General features: G+C 44.0%; 1 protein-coding gene across 11 annotated transcripts in view; it reads right to left on the reverse strand.

Annotated features, from left to right (window-relative positions):
- ZMYM1 (zinc finger MYM-type containing 1) overlaps nucleotides 1-17,948 on the reverse strand; it is a 38,966-nt gene extending 21,018 nt beyond the window's left edge. For 2 of the 11 annotated variants that reach the window (XM_063713448.1, XM_002811074.3), the window contains exons 1-3: nucleotides 17,852-17,948; nucleotides 2,733-2,902; nucleotides 909-981 (exon numbers count right to left, since the gene is read on the reverse strand). In XM_063713448.1, the coding sequence (XP_063569518.1) occupies nucleotides 909-981; nucleotides 2,733-2,828 (169 nt within the window). In that variant the 5' untranslated portion in view covers nucleotides 2,829-2,902; nucleotides 17,852-17,948. Of the gene's footprint in view, nucleotides 1-908; nucleotides 982-2,732; nucleotides 2,903-3,377; nucleotides 3,500-7,691; nucleotides 8,106-17,851 lie in introns of those variants that run through there. The other 9 variants (XM_054537918.2, XM_054537928.2, XM_054537911.2 and 6 more) reach the window with 9 other exon arrangements.
- Between the last annotated feature and the right edge of the window lie 3,186 nt (nucleotides 17,949-21,134).

Raw genomic sequence — 21,134 nt, forward strand, 5'->3', positions numbered from 1 at the left:
AGAATCGCTTGAACCTGAGAGGTGGAGGCTGCAGTGAAGCGAGATAATGCACTGCCCTCCAGCCTGGCAACAGAGCGAGACTCCATCTCAAAACAAACAAAATTATTTGGGTGTGGTGGCATGTGCCTGTGATCCTAGTTACTTGGGAGGCTGAGGCAGGAGCACTGCTTGAACCTGGGTGGCAGAGGTTGCAGCGAGCCAAGATTGTGCCATTGCACTCCAGCCTGGGCAACAAGAGCGGAAACTCCATCTCAAAAAAAAAAAAAAACCTCCTGCCTCAGCCTCCCAAGTAGCTGGGACTATAGGCATGCACCAACACACCTGGTTTTTAAATTTTCTATAGAGACGGGATCTCACTATGTTGCCCAGGCTGGTCTCAAACTCCTGCCCTCAAGCTGATCCTTCCACCTTGGCCTCCCAAAATGTTGGGATTACAGGCATGAGACACCATGCCCAGCCTCTTTCATTTTCTTCTCTTTTTTTTTTTTTTTAGACGGAGTCTCGCTCCGTTGCCCAGGCTAGAGTGCAGTGGTGCAATCTTGGCTCACCACAACCTCTGCCTCCCAGGTTCAAGCAAATCTCCTACCTCAGCCTCCTGAGTAGCTGGGATTACAGGCATGCGCCACCACGCCTGGCTAATTTTGTATTTGTAGTAGAGACAGGGTTTCACTATGTTGTCCAAACTGGTCTCAAACTCCTGACCTCATGATCCGCCTGCCTCGGCCTCCCAAAGTGCTGGGATTACAGGCGTCAGCCACTGTGCATGGCCTCTTTCATTTTCTTACAGGTTACTTCTCCTGGACTTAAAACCCAACACAAACAAAGCAATATTCAAAGGCATTAAAAAAGAATGAATCAGCTATCATATTGGTCTGAATAAACATAATTAACTTAAATAATTATATTACCACTCTCTGAAAACACAGCGTTTATTTTCAGTTCATTCTCTTGAGTTCTGGACTGTTGCCTATGACAATACTCCTAAAAAGAAAAAAAAAAAAATTAAAAATAATGAATACAATGAATTTAAGACAACCAGTCATTCAATTCAGAAAATGATAAATTGTGGTCAGGTCTGGTCAATGAATTGTATAACTGAATTGAACCAAAATACACAGGTATGCACTACCCTTTTGGTGCTCTTTGGCTGACAACACCAATCACCCAATACATTATTTTCTATGGTATCCAGGTGTGACATCAGAATCTTTGTCAACAAAATCCCTCCATTCACTATCAATAGGGAGCAGACATATTGAATTACAACTATTTTCCCTACTTGTTTTTTTTTTCTTTTGAGACAAGATCTCACTCTGTCACCCAGGCTGGAGTACAGTGACGCGATCTCGTCTCACTATAACCTACTTCTGGGTTCAAGTGATTCTTGTGCCTCAGCCTCCCAAGTAGCTGAGACTACAGGCACATGCCTCCATGCCCGACTAATTTTTTAATTTTTAGTGGAGATGTTGCTCATGGTCTTGAACTCCTGGCCTCAAGTGATCTGCCTGTCTCACCCTCCCAAAATGCTGGGATTACAAGGCATGAGCCACCACACCCAGCCTTCCCTCCTTGCTCTAATCATTAACAGCTAATTGTCTTCATAAAGACCTTAACCCCAGAAATTGTTAATTGGGCAGAATGATTCTTACAAAGGACAATTTTTTCAGAGCAGGAGGCAATTTCATAGCCACCATATCTAAACTTGACCTATGCCTGAACATCCATGGCATGAAGAAGCAATAGATAGTTCCTAGATGAGTAACATTCCCCAGTGTTAACAACTCAATGGTAAGCATACCCTTATTTAATATTAATCTACTTTAGGCTATTTCTAAATAGAATACTACAAATAAATTACTCTTTTTAGTGATTTTTTTCTTTCATTAGAACTTTCAGCTGGTTCACAGTTCATACACAAACATTCCTTTTTTTTTTTTTTTTTTTTAAGAGATGGGGTGTCGCTTCATTACCCAGGCTGGAGTGCAATGGCACAATCATAGCTCACCGCTTCCTTGAATTCCTGGGCTCAAGCGATCCTCCTGCTGTAGTCTCTCAAGTAGCTGAGACTACAGGCGTGCACCACTATGCCTGGCTAATTTTTGTATTTTTTATAGAGACAAGGTCTTGTCATCCGGTTGGTCTCAAACTCTTGGGCTCAGGTGATCCTCCCACCTTGGCCTCCCAAAGTTCTGGGATTACAGGTGTGAGCCACTGTGCCTGGCCATATATACAAACATTCTAAGGAATGTTTTCCCTACTTAAACAATACTCACAGCTCAAGTCAGTTCATCCTTTATAGGTTCTTTAGTGATATGTCTAAAAAATTTTTTTTAATTTACATAAAAAATTAATTTAGATTAAAAAATGTAATTTGTATTATTTGTAAGTTAAGAAAAACAAAAACAAACTGTGTTAACCTTCTCTGGAAGTAGAATCTGGTTAAAAAAAAAAAAAAAAAAAAAAAGTGTTAACCTTAGCTAGGCCCACAACACCCTAAACAATCCTTTTACCTACGCAAAAACCCAATTCCAAACAGTCTAATCTTTCCTCAAATCATTTTCTTACATATACTTGTAGTGGCACTTAACACCATATACCTTGTATTATTTAATTAACTGCTTTGGAGGAGATAAGGATTTGAGTTTTTCAATGAATAATTTCAGCACCTTCGTAACTAAAATTTATAGTTAAATGCTGCTCTAGAAATAATGGAAATAAGGGAAAATATTTACTTGAGCATTGTCGGGTTCTGTCTTAATTTCATCTAGCAGCCCCAGCTGTGATGCCACTGCCTTGTCACACTCACCACCTAACAGTGGTTCTTTCATTTTAGTATCTGATGCAAAGGAATTCTCCAGTTCCAAACTAATGGGTTTCTTCCTGAAGAACAGTTTCCAGATTCCTAAAATAAAATATTGATAAAGAGTTTGATTTTAAAATTAGTCCTTTTAAATATGGTAATTTTCTAGAACCACAAAAGGGTCTTTAGACAGCTTGGCATCAAGGTTCCTTCACTGTAAGAACACTGGCTTCTTTCCTTTCATCCATTATTCTTCAATATAGTTTTGCTTTATACTTCTCTGGTAGCTGCTACCAACTCTGTGCCTTCTTCTGGAAATAGTCTCCATTTCTGTTCCTCCAAGACTGAATGCAGCATAAAACCACCAAAACTTACAAGTTTATTTTTAACTTTTCAATAGTAGAAAATGTAAAGCTTTCGGCCTGGGTTGGTGGCTCATGCCTGTAAACCCAGCACTTTGGGAGGCCGAGGCGGGCAGATCACTTGAGGTCAGGAGTTTGAGACCAGCCTGGCCAACATGGTGAAACCCCATCTCTACTAAAAATACAAAAATTAGCCGGGTCGTGGTGGCACATACCTGTAATCCCAGCTACTCGGGAGGCTGAGGCACGAGAATCGCTTGAACCTGGGAGGTGGAGGTCGCAGTGAATGGACATTGAGCCACTGCACTCCAGCCTGGGCGACAGAATGAGACTGTGTCTCAACAAACAAACAAACAAACAAAAAAGAAATGTAAAGCTTTCTATCTGAGGTTAACCCAATCTGTACTCACTACCCCTCTCTGCCCTCCAGTTATCCTTCTCATTTGCTTCAGTTCCTCTTCCCCTCCTATTGATTCCAGGATATAAGCATTTAAATACATTCTAGAATCTAAAGCTATCCACCCTCTCTGACCACCCCTTTCCCCATTCTTGAAATTCCTTTCATTTTTCTTACTCCGAGGTCTCCTATTTCTCATTTTACCTCTTTGCCAGTATTTTTCACAATTACTTATTTTACCTGCTTCTAAAATGTTTGTGTTCCTCAAAAACACAATTCCCCAGTACTCAACTTGCCTGCTCTATGATCTTGAACTCCTGGCTTTAAAAAAATAACGAAGTTGGCTGGGCACAGTGGCTCACGCCTGTAATCCCAACACTCTGGGAGGCTGAGGTGGGTGGATCACGTGAGATCAGGAGTTTGAGACCAGTCTGGTCAACATGCTGAAATCCCATCTCTACTAAAAATACAAAAAATTAGGCTTGGTGGCGTGCGCTGGTAATCCCAGCTACTCGGTAGGCTGAGGCAGGAGAATAGCTTGAACCTGGCAGGCAGAGGTTGCAGTGGGCCAAGATCACGTCATTGCACTCCAGCCTGGGTGACAGAGCGAGACTCTGTCAAGAAAGAAAAGAAAGAAAAGAAAAGGAAAAGAAAGGAAAGAAAGAAAGAAAGGAAGGTACGAAAGAAAGAAACGAAAGAAAAGAAAAAAGACAAGACAAGACAAGACCTGTTGGCCGGGCGCAGTGGTTCACGCCTGTAATCCCAGCACTTTGAGAGGCCAAGACGGGTGGATCACCTGGGGTCAGGAGTTTGAGACTAGCCTGGCGAAAAAGGCAAAACCCCGTCTCTACTAAAAATACAAAAAAAAATCAACCGGGTGTGGTGGTGTGTGCCTGTGATCTCAGCTACTCAGGAGGCTAAGGCAGGAGAATCACTTCAACCCAGGAGGCAGAGGCTGCAGTGAACTGAGATCACACCACTGCACTCCAGCCTGGGCAACAGAGCGAGATTCTGTCTCAAACAAACAAAAAAACCAAGTCTTTGGCTGGGCGCAGTGGCTCATGCCTGTAATCCCAGCACTTTGGGAGGCTGAGGCAGGTGGATCACCTGAGGTGAGGAGTTCGAGACAAGCCTGGCCAACATGGCAAAAACCCGTCTCTACTAAAAATACAAAAATTAGCTGGGCATGGTGGCAGGCGCCTGTAATCCCAGCTACTCTGGAGGCTTGAGGCAGGAGAATCACTTGAAAACGGGAGGCAGAGGTTGCAGTGAGCCAAGATTGTGCCATTGCACTCCAGCCTGGGAGACAGAGCGAGACTCCATCTCAAAAAAACAAAACAAAACAAAACAAAACAAACAAAAAACAAGTCTTTCTCTCTCTTTTTTTTTTTTTTGAGACAAGGTCTCGCTCTATCACTCAGGCAGTGGCACTATCTCAGTTCACTGCAGCCTCCCCCTCCTGGGATCAAGCAATTCTCCCACCTTAGTCTCCCGCGTAGCTGGGACCACAGGCATATGCCACAGTGCCCAGCTAATTTTTTTTTTTTTTTTGTAGAGAAGGTGTCTCACTATGTTGCCCAGACTGATCTTGAACTCCTGGGCTCAAGTGATCCTCTCACCTCAGCCTCCCAAAGTGCTCGAATGACAAGTGTCCATCTGCGCCCGGCCTACGATCACAACCTCAGATTCAACTATCACCTATGGGCTGTTTTTCCCCAACATTCCTGAGCTGTGGCCCATATACCTAATTGCCTATTAAATATCTCCACTTGGCCGGGGCAGTGGCTCACGCCTGTAATCCCAACACTTTGGGAGGCTGAGGCGGGTGGATCATGAGGTCAGGAGATCAAGATCATCCTGGCTAACATGGTGAAACCCCGTCTCTACTAAAAATACAAAAAAAATTAGCTGGGCGTGGTGGCAGGCATCTGTAGTCCCAGCTACTGAGAGGCTGAGGCAGGAGAATGGCGTGAACCTGGGAGACGGAGCTTGCAGTGAGCCGAGATCGCGCCACTGCACTCCAGTCTGGGAGACTCCATCTCAAAATAAATAAATAAATAAATAAATAAATAAATAAATATCTCCACTTGAATGTTCCACAGGTCCCTCAAACTCAAGGGATTTGAACTCTGGTCTCAAGCAATCCTCTTGCCTCAGTAAAACTATATTCTTTTATTACCCCCACAAACCTGCTTTACAGATATTCCCTTTTTTGGTAAATAGCAGTGTCATATACCTAATTTCCCATGCCAGAAATCTAGGATTAACGTGGAATTATTCTTCTTCTCCCTAAATCTAATTATGAAATTAGATCAATCTACCTTTTAATTAAGTCTTTTTTTTTTTTTGAGACAAGAGTTTTGCTCTCGTTGCCCAGGATGGAGTGCAATGGTGCGATCTCAGCTCACTGCAACCACAGCCTCCCAGGTTCAAGTGATTATCCTGCCTCAGCCTCCCGAGTAGCTGGGATTACAGGCATGTGCCATCACGCCCGGCTAATTTTGTATTTTTAGTAGAGACGGGGTTTCTCCATGTTGGTCAGGCTGGTCTCGAACTCCCAACCTCAGGTGATCCACCCACCTCGGCTTCCCAAAGTGCTGGGATTACAGGTGTGAGCCACCACACCCAGTCAAATAAGTCTTAAGTCTATTTTCCCATCACACATGCCTGCCTGCTTCTCCTCACTATCCAAATCAATAGATTCCTTTTTGGTCAATCTTACAACTTTTGAGGAACTACGAAAGCAAGGTCTCTTTTTCTTTTTTCATTAAAGTTCTGGGGTGTATGTGCAGAACGTGCAGTTTTGTTATATAGGTATACACATGCCATGGTGGTTTGCTGCACCCATCAACCTGTCACCTGTATTAGGTATAGCTTCTAATGCTATCCCTCCCAGCAAGGTCTCTTTTTCAAAGACAGATTGTTTCCTTGTTTTCTCCTTTTTCCTTGACTGAGGCCTACTTTCCACTTATCTGGTAGCTGTTACCTCTGATTCTAAATCCTTTGGAACTCTTTCCACTCCTGCCACCCTAGCTTGGCTTCAGAGTGCAAGTCTTCCTGTCTCCTAGATCCTTAAAAAAGAGCCTTATAGGCCAGGCTCGGTGGCTCATGCCTGTAATCCCAGCACTTTGGGAGGCCGAGGCGGGTGGATCACGAGGTCGGGAGATCAAGATCATCCTGGCTAACATGGTGAAACCCCATCTCTACTAAAAATACAAAAAAATTAGCCAGGTGTGGTGGCGAGTGTCTGTAGTCCCAGCTACTCCGGGAGGCTGAGGCAGGAGAATGGCATGAGCCCGGGAGGCGGAGCTTGCAGTGAGCAGAGATCGTGCCACTACACTCCAGCCTGGGCGACAGAGCGAGACTCCGTCTCAAAAAAAAAAAAAAAAAAAAAAAAAAAAAGAGCCTTATATCGGGCACCTGTAGTCCCAGCTACTCGGGAGGCTGAGGCAGGAGAATGGCGTGAACCCGGGAGGCAGAGCTTGCAGTGAGCCAAGATCACGCCACTGCACTCCAGCCTGGGTGACAGAACAAGACTCCGTCTCAAAAAAAAAAAAAAAAAAAAAAAAGCCTTGCAACTAATCATTATGGAGGGCAGATGATAACTAACACAAATGTGGAGAAGTTGAAGTTGTTACAGGATCACTTAGAATAACGGACTCAAAAAAAGAAAAAAAAAAAAAACAAAAAACCTCTTACAGGAGTAATTCCAGGACTATGGTTTTATTCTGGGTTAGTACATGAAAGACCCAAGTAATTCTGCCATTATTTTTTATTTCTGTGATTGGGGCTCAACCACCTTCCCTCATTTCCATCTTTAGCTCAGCTTTTGTTGAAAGTTCCTATCCCAATGCAGATTAAATAAGACCTGAGTGTCAAGTGCAATAAATAGCTCATACAGCCTCTGTCCAGTCCATTTGAGCATTATACACAAGCAGTAAAGCAAAACTTGCTAAAAATTAACTATTTGTCATTAGGTAGATTCCCTTCACCTGGAAGTACATATGCCATGCAAGTCTAAACATCAATTAAAAACAAAGCACCGAGTTTTGTGCAGTGGTGGTATCACAGCCAATGAGGTTTACGTGAGGTACAATTATCGTTATTTGTAAGACAAAACAAAACAAAGTACCTATAAGCTTTGGCATCTTGCAACTCCTTCAAACGTGTCATCATACAAACATAAAAATAGTGGAGGCTGGGTGCAGTGGCTCATGCCTAAAATCCCAGCGCTCTGGGAGGCTGAGGTGGGTGGATCAGGAGGTCAGGAGTTCAAGACCAGCCTGGCCAACACAGTGAAACCCCATCTCCACTAAAAAATACAAAAAATTAGCCGGGCGTGGTGGTGGGCGCCTATAATCCCAGCTACTCGGGAGGCTGAGGCAGTAGAATCGCTTGAATCTGGGAGGCAGACGTTGCAGTGAGCCGAGATCATGCCATTGCACTCCAGCTCAGGCAAGAGTGTGAGACTGTCTCAAAAAAAAAAAAAGGAAAGCATCCTGAAAATTTCTGAGGCAAGGGAAAATGCTATGCAACATTTGTTTGGCTATAAGAAGAGCAAAACATGTATTAGTGACAGATCCATTACTTCCTTTTCCAACAAGATGCACATTAGAGTAAAATAAGTCCTACAGACTTCCTTTTAATATAGCCCTACTCATCTTTCCAAACTAGGGCTAAATCATAGTATGAAAGAGTACAGGTATTAATAGTCAAAGGACGAATGTTGCACATCTTCCTGCTGGGCAATACTACTTGGTAGTAATATAAAATATATATATACACACACACACATTTTGAGATGGAGTCTCACTCTGTTGCCCAGGCTGGAGTGCAGTGGTACGATCACGGCTCACTGCAACCTCCACCTCCCGGGTTCAAGCGATTCTCCTGCCTCAGCATCCTGAGTAGCTGGGATTACAGGCACGCGCCACCACATTCAGCTAATTTTTGTATTTTTAGTAGAAAACCCAACATGGGTTTTCACCATGTTGGCCAGGATGGTCTTGATCACCTGACCTTGTGATCCGCCCACCTCGGCCACCCAAAGTGTTGGGATTACAGGCGTGAGCCACCGCGCCCGGCCACAAAATATTTTAATTTAAACCAAAGAGAGAAATATGATAAGGGCAGACAACAAAATTCACATTCATTTTTTTTTTCTTGAGACGGAATCTCTCTCTGTCGCCCAGGCTGGAGTGCAGTGGCACAATCTCAGCTCACTGCAACCTCTGCCTCCCAGGTTCAACCAATTATCTGCCTCAGCCTCCTGAGTAGCTGGGATTATAGGCACCAGCCAGCATGCCTGGCTAAGTTTTGTATTTTTAGTAGAGACCGGGTTTCACCATCTTGGCCAGGCTCGTCTTGAACTCCTAACCTCATGATCCACTGGCCTCAGCCTCCCAAAGTGCTGGGATTACAGGCATGAGCCACTGCACTCGGCCCATATTCATTCTTAAAGTAAAACACGAGATCACAAAGAAACTGCAAGTTTTGAGGCCAGGCCCGGTGGCTCACGCCTGTAATCCCAGCACTTTGGGAGGCCAACGTGGGCTGATAACCTGAGGTCGGGAGTTTGAGACCAGCCTGACCAACATGGAGAAACCCCGTCTCTACCAAAAATACAAAAAATTAGCCGAGCGTGGTGGTGCATGCCTGTAATCCCAGTTATTTGGGAGGCTGAGGCAAGAGAATCACTTGCACCCAGGAAGCAGAGGTTGCAGTGAACGGAGATTGCGCCGTTGCAGTGAACGGAGATTGCGCCATTGCACTCCAGCCTGGGCAAGAAGAGCGAAACTCCATCTCAAAAAAAAAAAAAAAGAAAATGCAAGTTTCAAGAGTTATTTCCAGATACACATATAGACCTCCAGGGGATATCATCCAGATTCCTCCTGGAAAATTAGTACAATAGTATTTATATAACCCTGATGGTTCAAACTACTGTTAAAAAATGAATTTTTGGGCGGGCACAGTGGCTCACCTCTGTAATCCCAGCACTTTGGGAGCCTGAGGCGGGCAGATTACCTGAAGTCAGGAGTTCGAGACTAGCCTGGCCAACATGGTGAAACCCCATCTCTACTAAAAATTCAAAAAATTAGTCAGGTGTGGTGGCACACACCTGTAGTTCCAGGTCTGGGGAGGCTGAGACAGGAGAATCTCTTGACCTGGGAGGTGGAGGCTGCTGTGAGCGAAGATCGTGCCACTGCACTCCAGCCTGGGTACGACAGAGCAAGACTCCATCTCAACAACAACAACAAAAGGCCAGGTGCGGTGGCTCGCGCCTGTAATCCCAGCACTTTGGGAGGCTGAGGTGGGTGGATCACAGGGTCAGGAGTTCAAGATCAGCCTGGCCAAGATGGCAAAACCCCATTTCTACTAAAAATACAAAAAAAATTAGCTGAGCATGGTGGTGGGCACCTGTAATCCCTGCTACTTGGGAGGCTGAGGCAGAGAATTGCTTAAACCCAGGAGGCGGAGGATGCAGTGAGATCGGGCCACTGCACTCAAGCCTGGGCGACAGTGCGAAACTGCATCTCAAAAGAAAAAAAAAGGATTTTTTAATTGAAAAAAAATTGCATGAGATTTCAATGAAATATAAGGCAGTTACAATAATGAAAGGAAACTGCATGACGATGAATAAGATTCACAGACATACAATCTCAAAACTAATTTATATAGAGACTATTTTTTTACTGCTACAGATTAAGTTATAATCTTGATTGGAAACAGAGTTGAACAAATTTAGCAACAAACAGTCATTTTCTGCTTTTTATAAATAGCCCAGACTGTAGTCCCAGCTACTCAGGAGGCTGAGGCGGGAGGATCACCTGAACCTGGGAGGCAGAGGTTGCAGTGAGATACGATTGTGCCACCACACTCCAGCCTGTGTGACAGAGTAAGATTCCATCTCAGAATAAATAAATAAAATAAACTAATAACCCAGTATTGAAAATTTTGGGAAAAAACCTTAAAATTCTGTATATATTGAAAATTTTGGGAAAAAGCCTTAAAATTCTTTATGAATATAAATATGACTTGAAGAAATGATTTTAAAAAGCCACATTATGAATGACAGTGATTTATATAATGAAATTCAAATCTTCTATATTTTCTGTGATAACAATTTACCATGAGTAACCCAAATATAGTGTTTAAACATAATACCTAAAATTGAATTCTGTCATCATTGATAATTTGCTTACTTTCAGTCCTGAAAACCACAGCTTTACATGTATTTTTCTATTTGGTCATTACAAAGGTGTATTTGTCACGGCAGGAGGATGGAACTCATTTTATTCCATGACGTGTTAGCTTAATTTATAACTTTTAAATATTTAGACACAGAGTATGTGGGCTTCCATTCATACTCTTAGCAAGGACCCCACAAATGCTAAGGGCCAGTGTGAACCTAGCACTCCAACCACAAGTACATTTCAAAACTAGGCTGGGAATTAGGGATACAGAATACTGATTTAACAACAATAATTCCCTATTAGAGCTAGGTGGTTGGCATGTGCCACACCAAAGGCAGGAAAGGGCAGGCCCAGGAGAGCCCTAGGAATGACTGTTCAAGGAAAGAGGCTATTGTCCCTGAAGCTGGAATGTAGTCAAGGAGGTGGTTTCAGGGTCAGCAAAGGACAGCTGCAGCCAAAGGGAGATCTACAACAACCACAGGAGAAAATACTATCCTCCTCTTTGGGCCAGAGGGAAAGGGAGACAGATGTCAAGGCAAAGAATCAGCTGCACCTTAACCTCCTCACTTTACTTGTCCTCATACTGCTTTCCTTCCTGCAAAAGTCATTTCTGCCTAATCAGATCCTATGCAGTTTGGAAACCAACTGAGCTCCAGATTTTAACAGACTAGCATGAAGTAAAAATAATATGGGGGCCAGGTGCAGTGGCTCACGCCTGTAATCCCAGCACTTTAGGAGGCCGAGGCGGGTGGATTACGAGGTCAGGAGATCGAGACCATCCTGGCTAACACGGTGAAACCCTGTCTCTACTAAAAATACAAAAAATTAGCCGGGCGTGGTGGTGGGTGCCTGTAGTCCCAGCTACTCGGGAGGCTGAGGCAGGAGAAGGGCGTGAACCCAGGAGGTGGAGCTTGCAGTGAGCTGAGACGGTGCCACTGCACTCCAGCCTGGGCGACAGAGCGAGACTCTGTCTCAAAAAAAAAAAAAATAAATAAAAATGGGGCCGGGCATGGTGGCACACACCTGTAATGTAATCCCAGAACTTTTGGAGGCCAAGGCGGGTAAATCACCTGAGGTCAGGAGTTTGAGACCAGCCTGGCCAATATGGTGAAACCGTGTCTCTACTAAAAATACAAAAAAAATTAGCCAGGGTCGGGCACAGTGGCTCACACCTGTAATCCCAGCACTTTGGGAGGCCAAGGTGGGAGGATCACTTGAGGTCAGGAGTTCAAGACCAGCCTGTCCAACATGGTGAAACCCCATATTTACTAAAAATACAAAAATTAGCAGGGCATGGTAGCATGCACCTGTATTCTCAGCTACTAGGGAGGCTGAGGCAGGAGAACTGCTTGAATCCAGGAGGCGGAGGTTGCAGTGAGCCGAGATCACATCACTGCACTCCAGCCTGGGCGACAGAGCGAGACTCTGTCTCCAAAAAAAACCAAAACAAGACAAAACAAAAAACGGATAAATCCAGGCATAACAGAGTAGCCTTTAGCATACTAAATCCTTTCACTGGAATTAATTACAAAATTTAACAGACTTTACTGGTAAGGGAACTTTCCATGACAAAATAGTGGAAACCCAAGCAGAAAACAGCAGGAGACAGTTAGAAGTACTGGAGCTGGAACTTAAGAGGCACAATCTGGGAGAGGAGGGAACTACAGAAAAATAATATGCATACAAATCTCCCCTCCTCCAAGTCATTGGCGGACTCCTAAACTGCACATTTACAGAGTGAGACTTCAAAAACTTAACAGAACACAGCAGTTAAACGTCAAAGAGCTAATAAGATTATAGCAGCTATGCTGAGTTGAGAGTTGAAATTTAAGACCAGCAAGATAGAGGGGTTTTGGTAAAGACCTGGATTTCCGGTTGAGACTCAAGGAGGGCCTTGCCCTAGGAGTAATGGCTATGCCCCAGGAGGAAAAGAGACCACTTCCAAGAAGAAAGAACAAACTGAAATAGACCAGCCTTAACAAGGCCTATAATCAACCCTCAACAGGATCAATGTCATCTGCTACTAATACCCACGTGCCTAATGGCAACCTTAGTCTGCTTTGAAGGGAGTACATCCGGATGCTAATAATGTTCATCCAAAATTTCCAGAATCCAGTAATAATTTATGGATGAAGAGGAATTTTTAAAATCCCAAAACTGACTGGAAAAAAATGGCAATAGAAACAAACCCACAGGTGACTCAGATATTGTTCTTGTCAGGCAAGGACTTGGATATGTTTGAGAAAACAGAGGAAAGATGGAGAAGTTCTGTAGTGACCTGGAATCCATCAAAAAAAAAAAAAAAAAAAAAAAAAAAAAAGAGTTACATGGAAAATCTAGAATTGGAAAACACAGTGAGGAAATTAAAAATTCAATAGATGAATATCAAATTAGTGAAGAAGACAAGCTACAAGGTAGACTGATGCACAGAGATAAAAGGATGGAAAATTGAAATAATGTGCCATGTGGGATTCCTATTCAGTTCTAGAATAAGAATCTAGAATAATGTGCCATGTGGGATCTCTTATTCAGTTCTAGAATAAGAGAAAATAGACAACGCAAAAGAAGCAGTATTTGAAAGAAACTACCAGGCAAGGTGGCTCATGCCTGTAATCCCAGAACTCTGGGAAGCCAAGGCAGGAGTCTGAGCCCAAGAGTTCGAGACCAGCCTGGGTGACACAGTGAGACCCTCATCTCTACAAAGAAATTAGAAAAATTAGCTGGGCATGGTGGTGGATGCCTGTAGTACAGGCTACGTGGGAGGCTGAGGCTGGAGGATCACCTGAGCCCAGGAAAGAGTTCCAGGTTACAGTGAGCTATGATCACACCACTGCACACCAACCTGGGTGACAGACTGAGACACTGTCTCGAAAAAAAAAAATAACAAAAAATACCTACAATTTTTTGGGACAATTTCCCAAAACTGAAGAAAAACATCAAACCACATGAATTCAAGCTCTGTGAATCACAAATAAGATATAAAGAAAAACACGAGTAGGCATGTCATAGTTACACTGGTGAAAACCAAAAAAGAAAATCTCAAAAGCAGTAAGGTTGGGTGTGGTGATTCACACTTGCAATTTGAACATGTAGGGAGGTAGAGGACAAAGGACTGCTTAGCCCAGGAGTTCAAGGTCACCCCCTGGCAGCATAGTAAGACCCCCATCTCTAAAAACAATTAAAAGATTAGCTGGGTATGATGGTGTGCATCTGGAGTCCCAGCTACTCGGGAGGCCGAGGTGGTAAGATTGCTTAAGCCGGGAGGGTGAGGCTACAGTGAGCTGTGATCAAGCCACTGCGCACCAGCCTGGGGGACAGAGTGAGACCTTGTCTCAAAAAAAAAAAAAAAAAAAAAGAAAAGAAAAGAAACAATGAAACCCCAGAAGCCAATGTAATATCTTTAAAGTGCTGGGGAAAAATCTACCTAAAATTCTATATTCAGTAAAAATATCCTTCAAGATTAAGAGCAAAATAAAGACATTTTCAGATAAATGAAAACACTGTAGAAATGCTACAGGAAATTCTTTTTTTTTTTTTTTTTTGGAGACAGAGTTTTACTCTTGTTGTCCAGGCTGGAGTGCAATGGCACAATCTCAGGTCACTGCAACTTCCACCTCCCGGGTTCAAGCGATTCTCCTGCCTCAGCCTCCTGAGTAGCTAGGATTACAGGCATGCGCTACCACTCCCGGCTAATTTTTTGTATTATTAGTAGAGACGGGGTTTCACCATGTTGGCCAGGCTGGTCTGGAACTCCTGACCCCAGGTGATCCACCTGCCTCGGCCTTCCAAAGTGCTGGGATTACAGGGGCGAGCCACCATGCCCAGCCACTAAAGGAAATTCTTTAAGCTAAAGTAAAATAGTAGATGGGAATTTAGCATAAAAGTTGGAAAGGAGGCCAGGTGTGGTGGCTCACGCCTGTAATCCCAACACTTTGGGAGGCTGAGGCAGGCGGATCACTTGAGGTCAGGAGTTCGTGACCAGCCTGGCCAACGTGGTGAAACCCCATCTCTACTAAAAATACAAAAATTAGCTGGGTATGGTGGTGCACGCCTGTAATCCCAGCTACTCGGGAAGCTGAGGCAGGAGAACTGCATGAACCCAGGAGGTGGAGGTTGTAGTGAGCCCAGATCATGCCACTGCACTCCAGCCTGGGTGACAGCGCAAGACTCTATTTAAAAAAAAAAAAAAAAAGTTGGAAAGGAAGAAAACTGTTTTATTTGTAGACATGACTACATATAGAAAACTCTAAGGAACCTCCCCCAACTCATCCCCCGCAAAAGAAACTATTAGAATAAGTGAATTCAGCAGAATCACAGGATAATACAAGATCCGCATTTTAGAATTTTTCTTATCGCTTATCTTCAACATTGTAGTAGAAGTTCTAGTCAGATCAATAAAGCAAGAAAAAATAAAAGACAAACTTTGAAAAGGCAGTAAAATTGTTATTATTCATGGATGACATGATTCTATACAAAGAAAATTCAAAAGAATCTCCAAATTATTAAGCTTAGCAAGACATTCGAAAATAAATTTTGGCCAGGTGCAGTGGCTCACGCCTGTCATCCTAGCAATTTGGGAGGCAGAGGCGGGTGGATTACCTGAGGTCAGGAGTTCAAGACCAGCCTAACATGGTGAAACCCATATCTACTAAAAATACAAGAGAATTAGCTGGGCGTGGTGGTGGGCGCCTGTAATCCCAGCTATTCAGGAGGCTGAAACAGGAGAATCACTTGAACCTGGGTGTCGGAGGCTGCAGTGAGCCGAGATTGTTTCACTGCATTCCAGCCTGGGTGACACAGTGTGACTCCATCTCAAAAAACAACAACAACAAAAATCAATTTTATTTCTTTATACTAGAACAGAAAAATATAAAAATAACCATTTTCTGCAGCATCATAAATATCAAATATAGGAATAAATCTAATGAAAGCTATTAAAGAACTCTATAGTGAAAACAAAACATTGCTGAGAGAAATTAAGGAAGATCTAAATAAATGCTCATTGATGGAAAGAGTCAATATTAAGTTAATTTTTCTCCTAATTAAGCTGTAGATGAAAATCCCAGCAGGGGTTTTTGTGGAATTTGCAGGGTAATTCTAATGTATATACAATGTGCATACAGAGCTTAGAATAACCAAGACAATCTCAAAAAAAAAAAAAAAAGTTGGAAGGGCTTATAAAGCTACAGTAAATTAAGATAGTGTGGTATGGACACAAGCAAAAACAAAACAGAGTCTGGAAGCAGATATACTCCTATCCCTTATTTCTTTGCATTATACCACTTCTTTATACATTACACTTTGCTAAGATTTATTTTATTCGGCCGGGCATGGTGGCTCCTGTCTGCAATCCCAGCACTTTGAGAGGGTGGATCACCTGAGGTCGGAGTTCTAGACCAGCCTGGCCAACATGGTGAAACCCTGTCTCTACTAAACAAAAATTAGCCAGGTGTGGTGTAATCCCAGCTACTTGGGAGGCTGAGGCAGGAGAATCACTTGAACTGGAGGTGGAGGTTGCAGTGAGCTGAGATCGCGCTACTGCACTCCAGTCTGGGCGACAAGAGTGAAATGCTGTCTCAACAAAAAAAAAAAAAAAAAAAAATTTTATTCAACTGAGTTCTGCAAGGTCTTTTACTAGCCTGATGGGAAGGCTGGAGGCAGAAGGCTATATGTTTTTCAAACCAAACTAAAATGTCCATGGTTAATTCTGCAGGCAATGAAGAGCCATCATTTCCGAAGTGCCTTGGTACGGGGTTACATTGATGAGTAGGATGTCCCAGCCAGTAAGTATATACAAGGTACTGAGAAGAAATGAAAAAAGACGGTCAGTCTTCTGGGAGGTGAAATTTGAGCTGGGTTTTAAAGTGTCTACCAACCAAGGATAGCGGATATTCCTGGTATAGAGAGAGCATGTACAAAACCACAAATAGCTGGGCACAGTGGCTCAAGCCTGTAATCCCAGCACTTTGAGAGGCCCAAGCGGGTGGATTGCTTCAATTCAGGAGTTCGAGACTACCCTAGGCAACGTGGAGATAACCTGTCTCTACAAAAAATATAAAAATTAGCTGGGCCTAGTGGGGAGCACCTGTTGTTCCAGCTACTCTGGAGCCTGAGGTGGGAGGATCGCTTAAGCTCGGAAGGCTGAGGCTGCTTGTGAGCCGTGATCGTGTCACTGCACTCAGCCTGGGCCAAAGAGCGAGACCCTGTCTCCAAAAAAAAAAAGCGGCACAAATATATGGGAACTAGGAGTGGGACTATTGTTGCAGATAAAGTAAAAGTGCAAGAGTGCTAGTAGAAGGAACTGGAAAGCTGTAAAAGTAGACATGGGCCATGTCAGGAAAGTCCCTGATACCAAATACCTTAAAATTAATCTTGTACATCAGCAGCGTTCAAACTGTGCTTTTGGGGTTCAGCAAACATTTCATTCTTTTTTTTTTTTTGAGATGGGGTCTCGCTCTGGAGTGCAGTAGCACGATCTCGACTAAATGCAACCTCTGCCTCCCGGTTCAAGCGATTCTCCTGCCTCAGCCTCCTGAGTAGCTGAGATTACAGGCGCCTGCCACCAAGCCCAGCTAATTTTTGTACTTTTAGTAGAGACGGGGTTTTGCCATGTTGGCCAGGCTGGTCTCGAACTTCTGACCTCAAGTGATCCGCCCGCCTGGGCCTCCCAAAGTGTCGGGATTACAGGCGTGAGGCACCGCGCCCCGCCAGGAGTCAAACTTTTGAAAAATCACTGCTCAGTGAAGAAGAGCTACAGGTGTGATGGGACTTCTGAAACGGAGGCTGCGGAGGGAGACCAAAGTCTGAAGGCCCAGTTACTACACAGGAGCAGGAGGCGGCGAGAATCGCTGGAAGCGGGGAGCACTAACCGCCCCCCCAGTCTATAAGGGCAAGGTTAAAGGAGGCGACAAACACAATCCAGGTCAGGGCCTGGCCCGGAGTTCCCGACCCCCATCTGGCGGAATCCGCACTCAAAGCTCCGTCTCTAAAACCCCGACCCGGCGCGTCATCCTCCCTCCGACCGACAGCAGAAACCCTGCCCCTTTCAAGTAAGGCGCAGGAGTAAAGACCGAAACCAGAGCCGCATGAGGAGGCTTACTAATTTCTCTCAGAGACGCCCGCCGCCCAAAGCTTCTGAAACAATCTTCGAAGCGAAACGGCCCCGCAGACCCCGCCCCTCTCCCGTCGTGCTCTGCGGCTGAGCATGCGCAGGGCCGCTGGCCCAGGGTGGTCCCAGCTCCCTGAGTTGGGAAGGGCGACTTTGGGATAGAAAAAGTGGGAGAGGGGGAGGGGAAGAGCCCTTACGGCCCGCATAGGATCTTACCCTTGAAGTCGTCGCTGGCTGGCAGCCAAAGTAGGACCCTTGACTCAGAGCTCAGGCAGGGCAGTTAGATTTCCTGGATTTGAGAGATGGCTTTACTACTTATTAGCTGTGTGCTAGTAAGCGATTTGACAACTTCTATAAATCTCAATTTCTTCGTCCTTGAAATGGGGATAATTGTAGTGGCTGCATCATAGGTTTGTAAAGATTAGGCAGGCTTCTGCAGACCCCAGGCTGGGCGTGGTGGGTCACACCTATAATTCCAGCACTTTGGGAGGCCGAGGCGGGTGGACTGCTTGAGTTCAGGAATTCAAGACCATCCTGACCAACATGGTGAAACCCCGTCTCTATTAAAAATACAGAAATTAGCCGGGCATGGAGGCGGGCGCCTGTAATCCCAGCTACTTGGGAGTCTGAGGCAGGAGAATCGCTTGAAGCCAGGAGGCAGAGGTTGCAGTGAGCTGAGATTGTACCACTGCACTTCAGCCTGAGCGACAGAGAGAGACTGCGTCTCAAAAAAAAAAAAAAAAAAAAAAAAAAATTAAAATAACCCCAAACTGCATGTCAAAAATAATGGTATATTTTAAATGTTTTTTGACAATACTTTCAACACCTAAAAAAGTATAGGACGAACTAACTGTGCTTTTCCTAAAGGCATATGAGGATTCTAAAATATATATATAAGGTTGAATGATGAACTTATTATAATCATATTTGACAATTACTTTTAAAGGAGATATTCTCAAAAATCTAAATTTGAGGCCCTTGTGAAGGTGAGGTCCAGACCAAAAGGGCCTCCTAATCCTTGCTGCTATGGTCCTTAAATATCCTTTGGAATTAGCCTCAAATCTAATATAAACCCTTTGGTAATTTGAAATATTATACGAGTAACTGAAGTTAATTTCTCCAACATTTATTATTACCTTCTAATATTCATAATAATCTATTTAGACTGTTAGGATTAGAAAGGACCTTACTGAAATGATCTCTCCTCTAATGCTCCCTTCCTACCAAAGGAAAAGCTGAGAGCAAGAGGATAAAGGTAATTTGCCCCAAGTCACACAGCAACTCAGTGACTGGGATTAGATTGGAACCCAGAAATGAGTCCTGGTTCAGTGGGCATCCAAAGGCAAGTGATGTCATGGTAACTGCCCCGTGGGTTCACCTTGCCCGCTACCTAAACAGAGTCCATTTATCAAGATGGGGAATTGCAATAGAGAAAGAGTAATTCACGCAGAGCCAGCTGTGCGGGAGACTGAAATTTTATTATTATTTAAATCAGTCTCCTCGAGCATTTGGGAATCAGAGTTTTTAAGGACAACTGGTGGGTGGGGGGAAGCCAGTGAGCCAGGAGTGCTGATTGGTTAGGTAGGAGATGAAATAATGGGAAGTTGAAGCTGTCTGTCCTCTTGCGCTGAGTTAGTTCTCTGGTGGGGGCCACAAGATCAGATGAGCCTGTTTATCGATTTGGGTAGTACCAGCTGATCCATCAAGTGCAGGGTCTGCAAAATATCTCAAGCACTGATCTTAGGAGCAGTTTAGGGAGGGTCAGAATCTTGGCCTCCAGCTGCATGACTCCTAAACCATAATTTCTAATCTTATGGCTAATTTGTTAATCTTATAAAGGCAGTCTAGTCCTCAGGCAAGGAGGAGGTTTGTTTTGGGAAAGGGCTGTTATTGTCTTTGTTTTAAACTATAAACTAAATTCCTCCCACAGTTAGTTCAGCCTATGCCCAGGAAGGAACATGGACAGTTTAAAGGTTAGAACCAAGATGGAGTCCATTAGGTTAGATCTCTTTCATGGTCTCAGTCATAATCTTGCAAAGGTGGTTTCATCATCATTACTAACTTCCTTGGGAGTTGAGTTGAAAAAATGGTAGGATTCATGATATCATAAAAAAATTGTAAGGATGTGTGATAATTTTGAGATGTGATATTCCAACCACCCCCAGTGATAGATCTGAAAATTTGGCCCAATATTTCAAGCAGTAGATGTAGCTCACAAGTTGCATGCGTCTTTCTTGCCCTGAAGTCTCAATAGTTTATACTGGCTGAAAGATTAAGTCCTAAGGAATAGGAGGAGAGCTCTGGGAGATAGGAAGCTTGATTCATTCTTTTTCTTTTCTTTTCTTTTTCTTTCTTTCTTTTTTTTTTTTTTTTTTTTGAGACAGAGTTTTGCTCTTGTCACCCTGGCTGGAGTGCAATGGCGTGAGCTCGGTGGCTCACTGCAACCTCTGCCTCCTGGGTTCAAGCGATTCTCCTGCTGCAGCCTCTCAAGTACCGGCGTGCCCCACCATGCCTAGCTAATTTTGTATTTTTAGTAGAGATGGGGTTTTGCCATGTTGGCCAGTCCGGTCTTGAACTCCTGACCTCAGGTGATCTGCCCGCCTCAGCCTTCCCGTGTGCTGTGATTAGAGGCGTGAGTCAATGTGCCTGGCTGATTCATTTGTTTTCCTTTTTTTTTTTTGAGATAGAGTTTCACTCTTGTTGCCAGGCTGGAGTGCAATGGCACAATCTTGGCTCACTGCAACCTTCACCTCCTTGGTTCAAGCGATTCTCCTGCCTCAGCCTCCTGAGTAGTTGGGATTACAGGCATGCGCCACCATGCCCAGCTAATTTTGTATTTTTAGTAGAGATGGGGTTTCTCCATATTGATCAGGCTGGCCTCGAACTCCTGACCTCAGGTGATCTGCTCACCTCAGCCTCCCAAAGTGCTGGGATTACAGGTGTGAGCCACCACATCCGGCCAGAAATTGGAACTTTTTTTACTGGGGACATATGGGTAAAATCAGTTTGCCAGTCCTGTCCTGGAATGTGTCCCCTGACTTGACGGGTTGGGAAAGAAGGGGGTCTAGTGTTGCAGTGGGGTGAAGCTTTCTGGCAAATAGAGCGTTGATGGGGAATGGCTTTTAACTGTTCCTTTATATCTGGGGTTATGTGTATATGGGAACTTAAGAAATGTAGAGGGCAATGGCTAGTGTGGAAGAGGTTGTGAATGTCCTGTGAAAGAGTTGCTTTTTCAGGGTCAGGTAGGACTAATTTGTTTTGTATGAACCAGTAT

The sequence above is a fragment of the Pongo abelii genome, chromosome 1 (assembly GCF_028885655.2).
Source record: "Pongo abelii isolate AG06213 chromosome 1, NHGRI_mPonAbe1-v2.0_pri, whole genome shotgun sequence".
Taxonomy (NCBI): Eukaryota; Metazoa; Chordata; class Mammalia; order Primates; family Hominidae; genus Pongo; species Pongo abelii.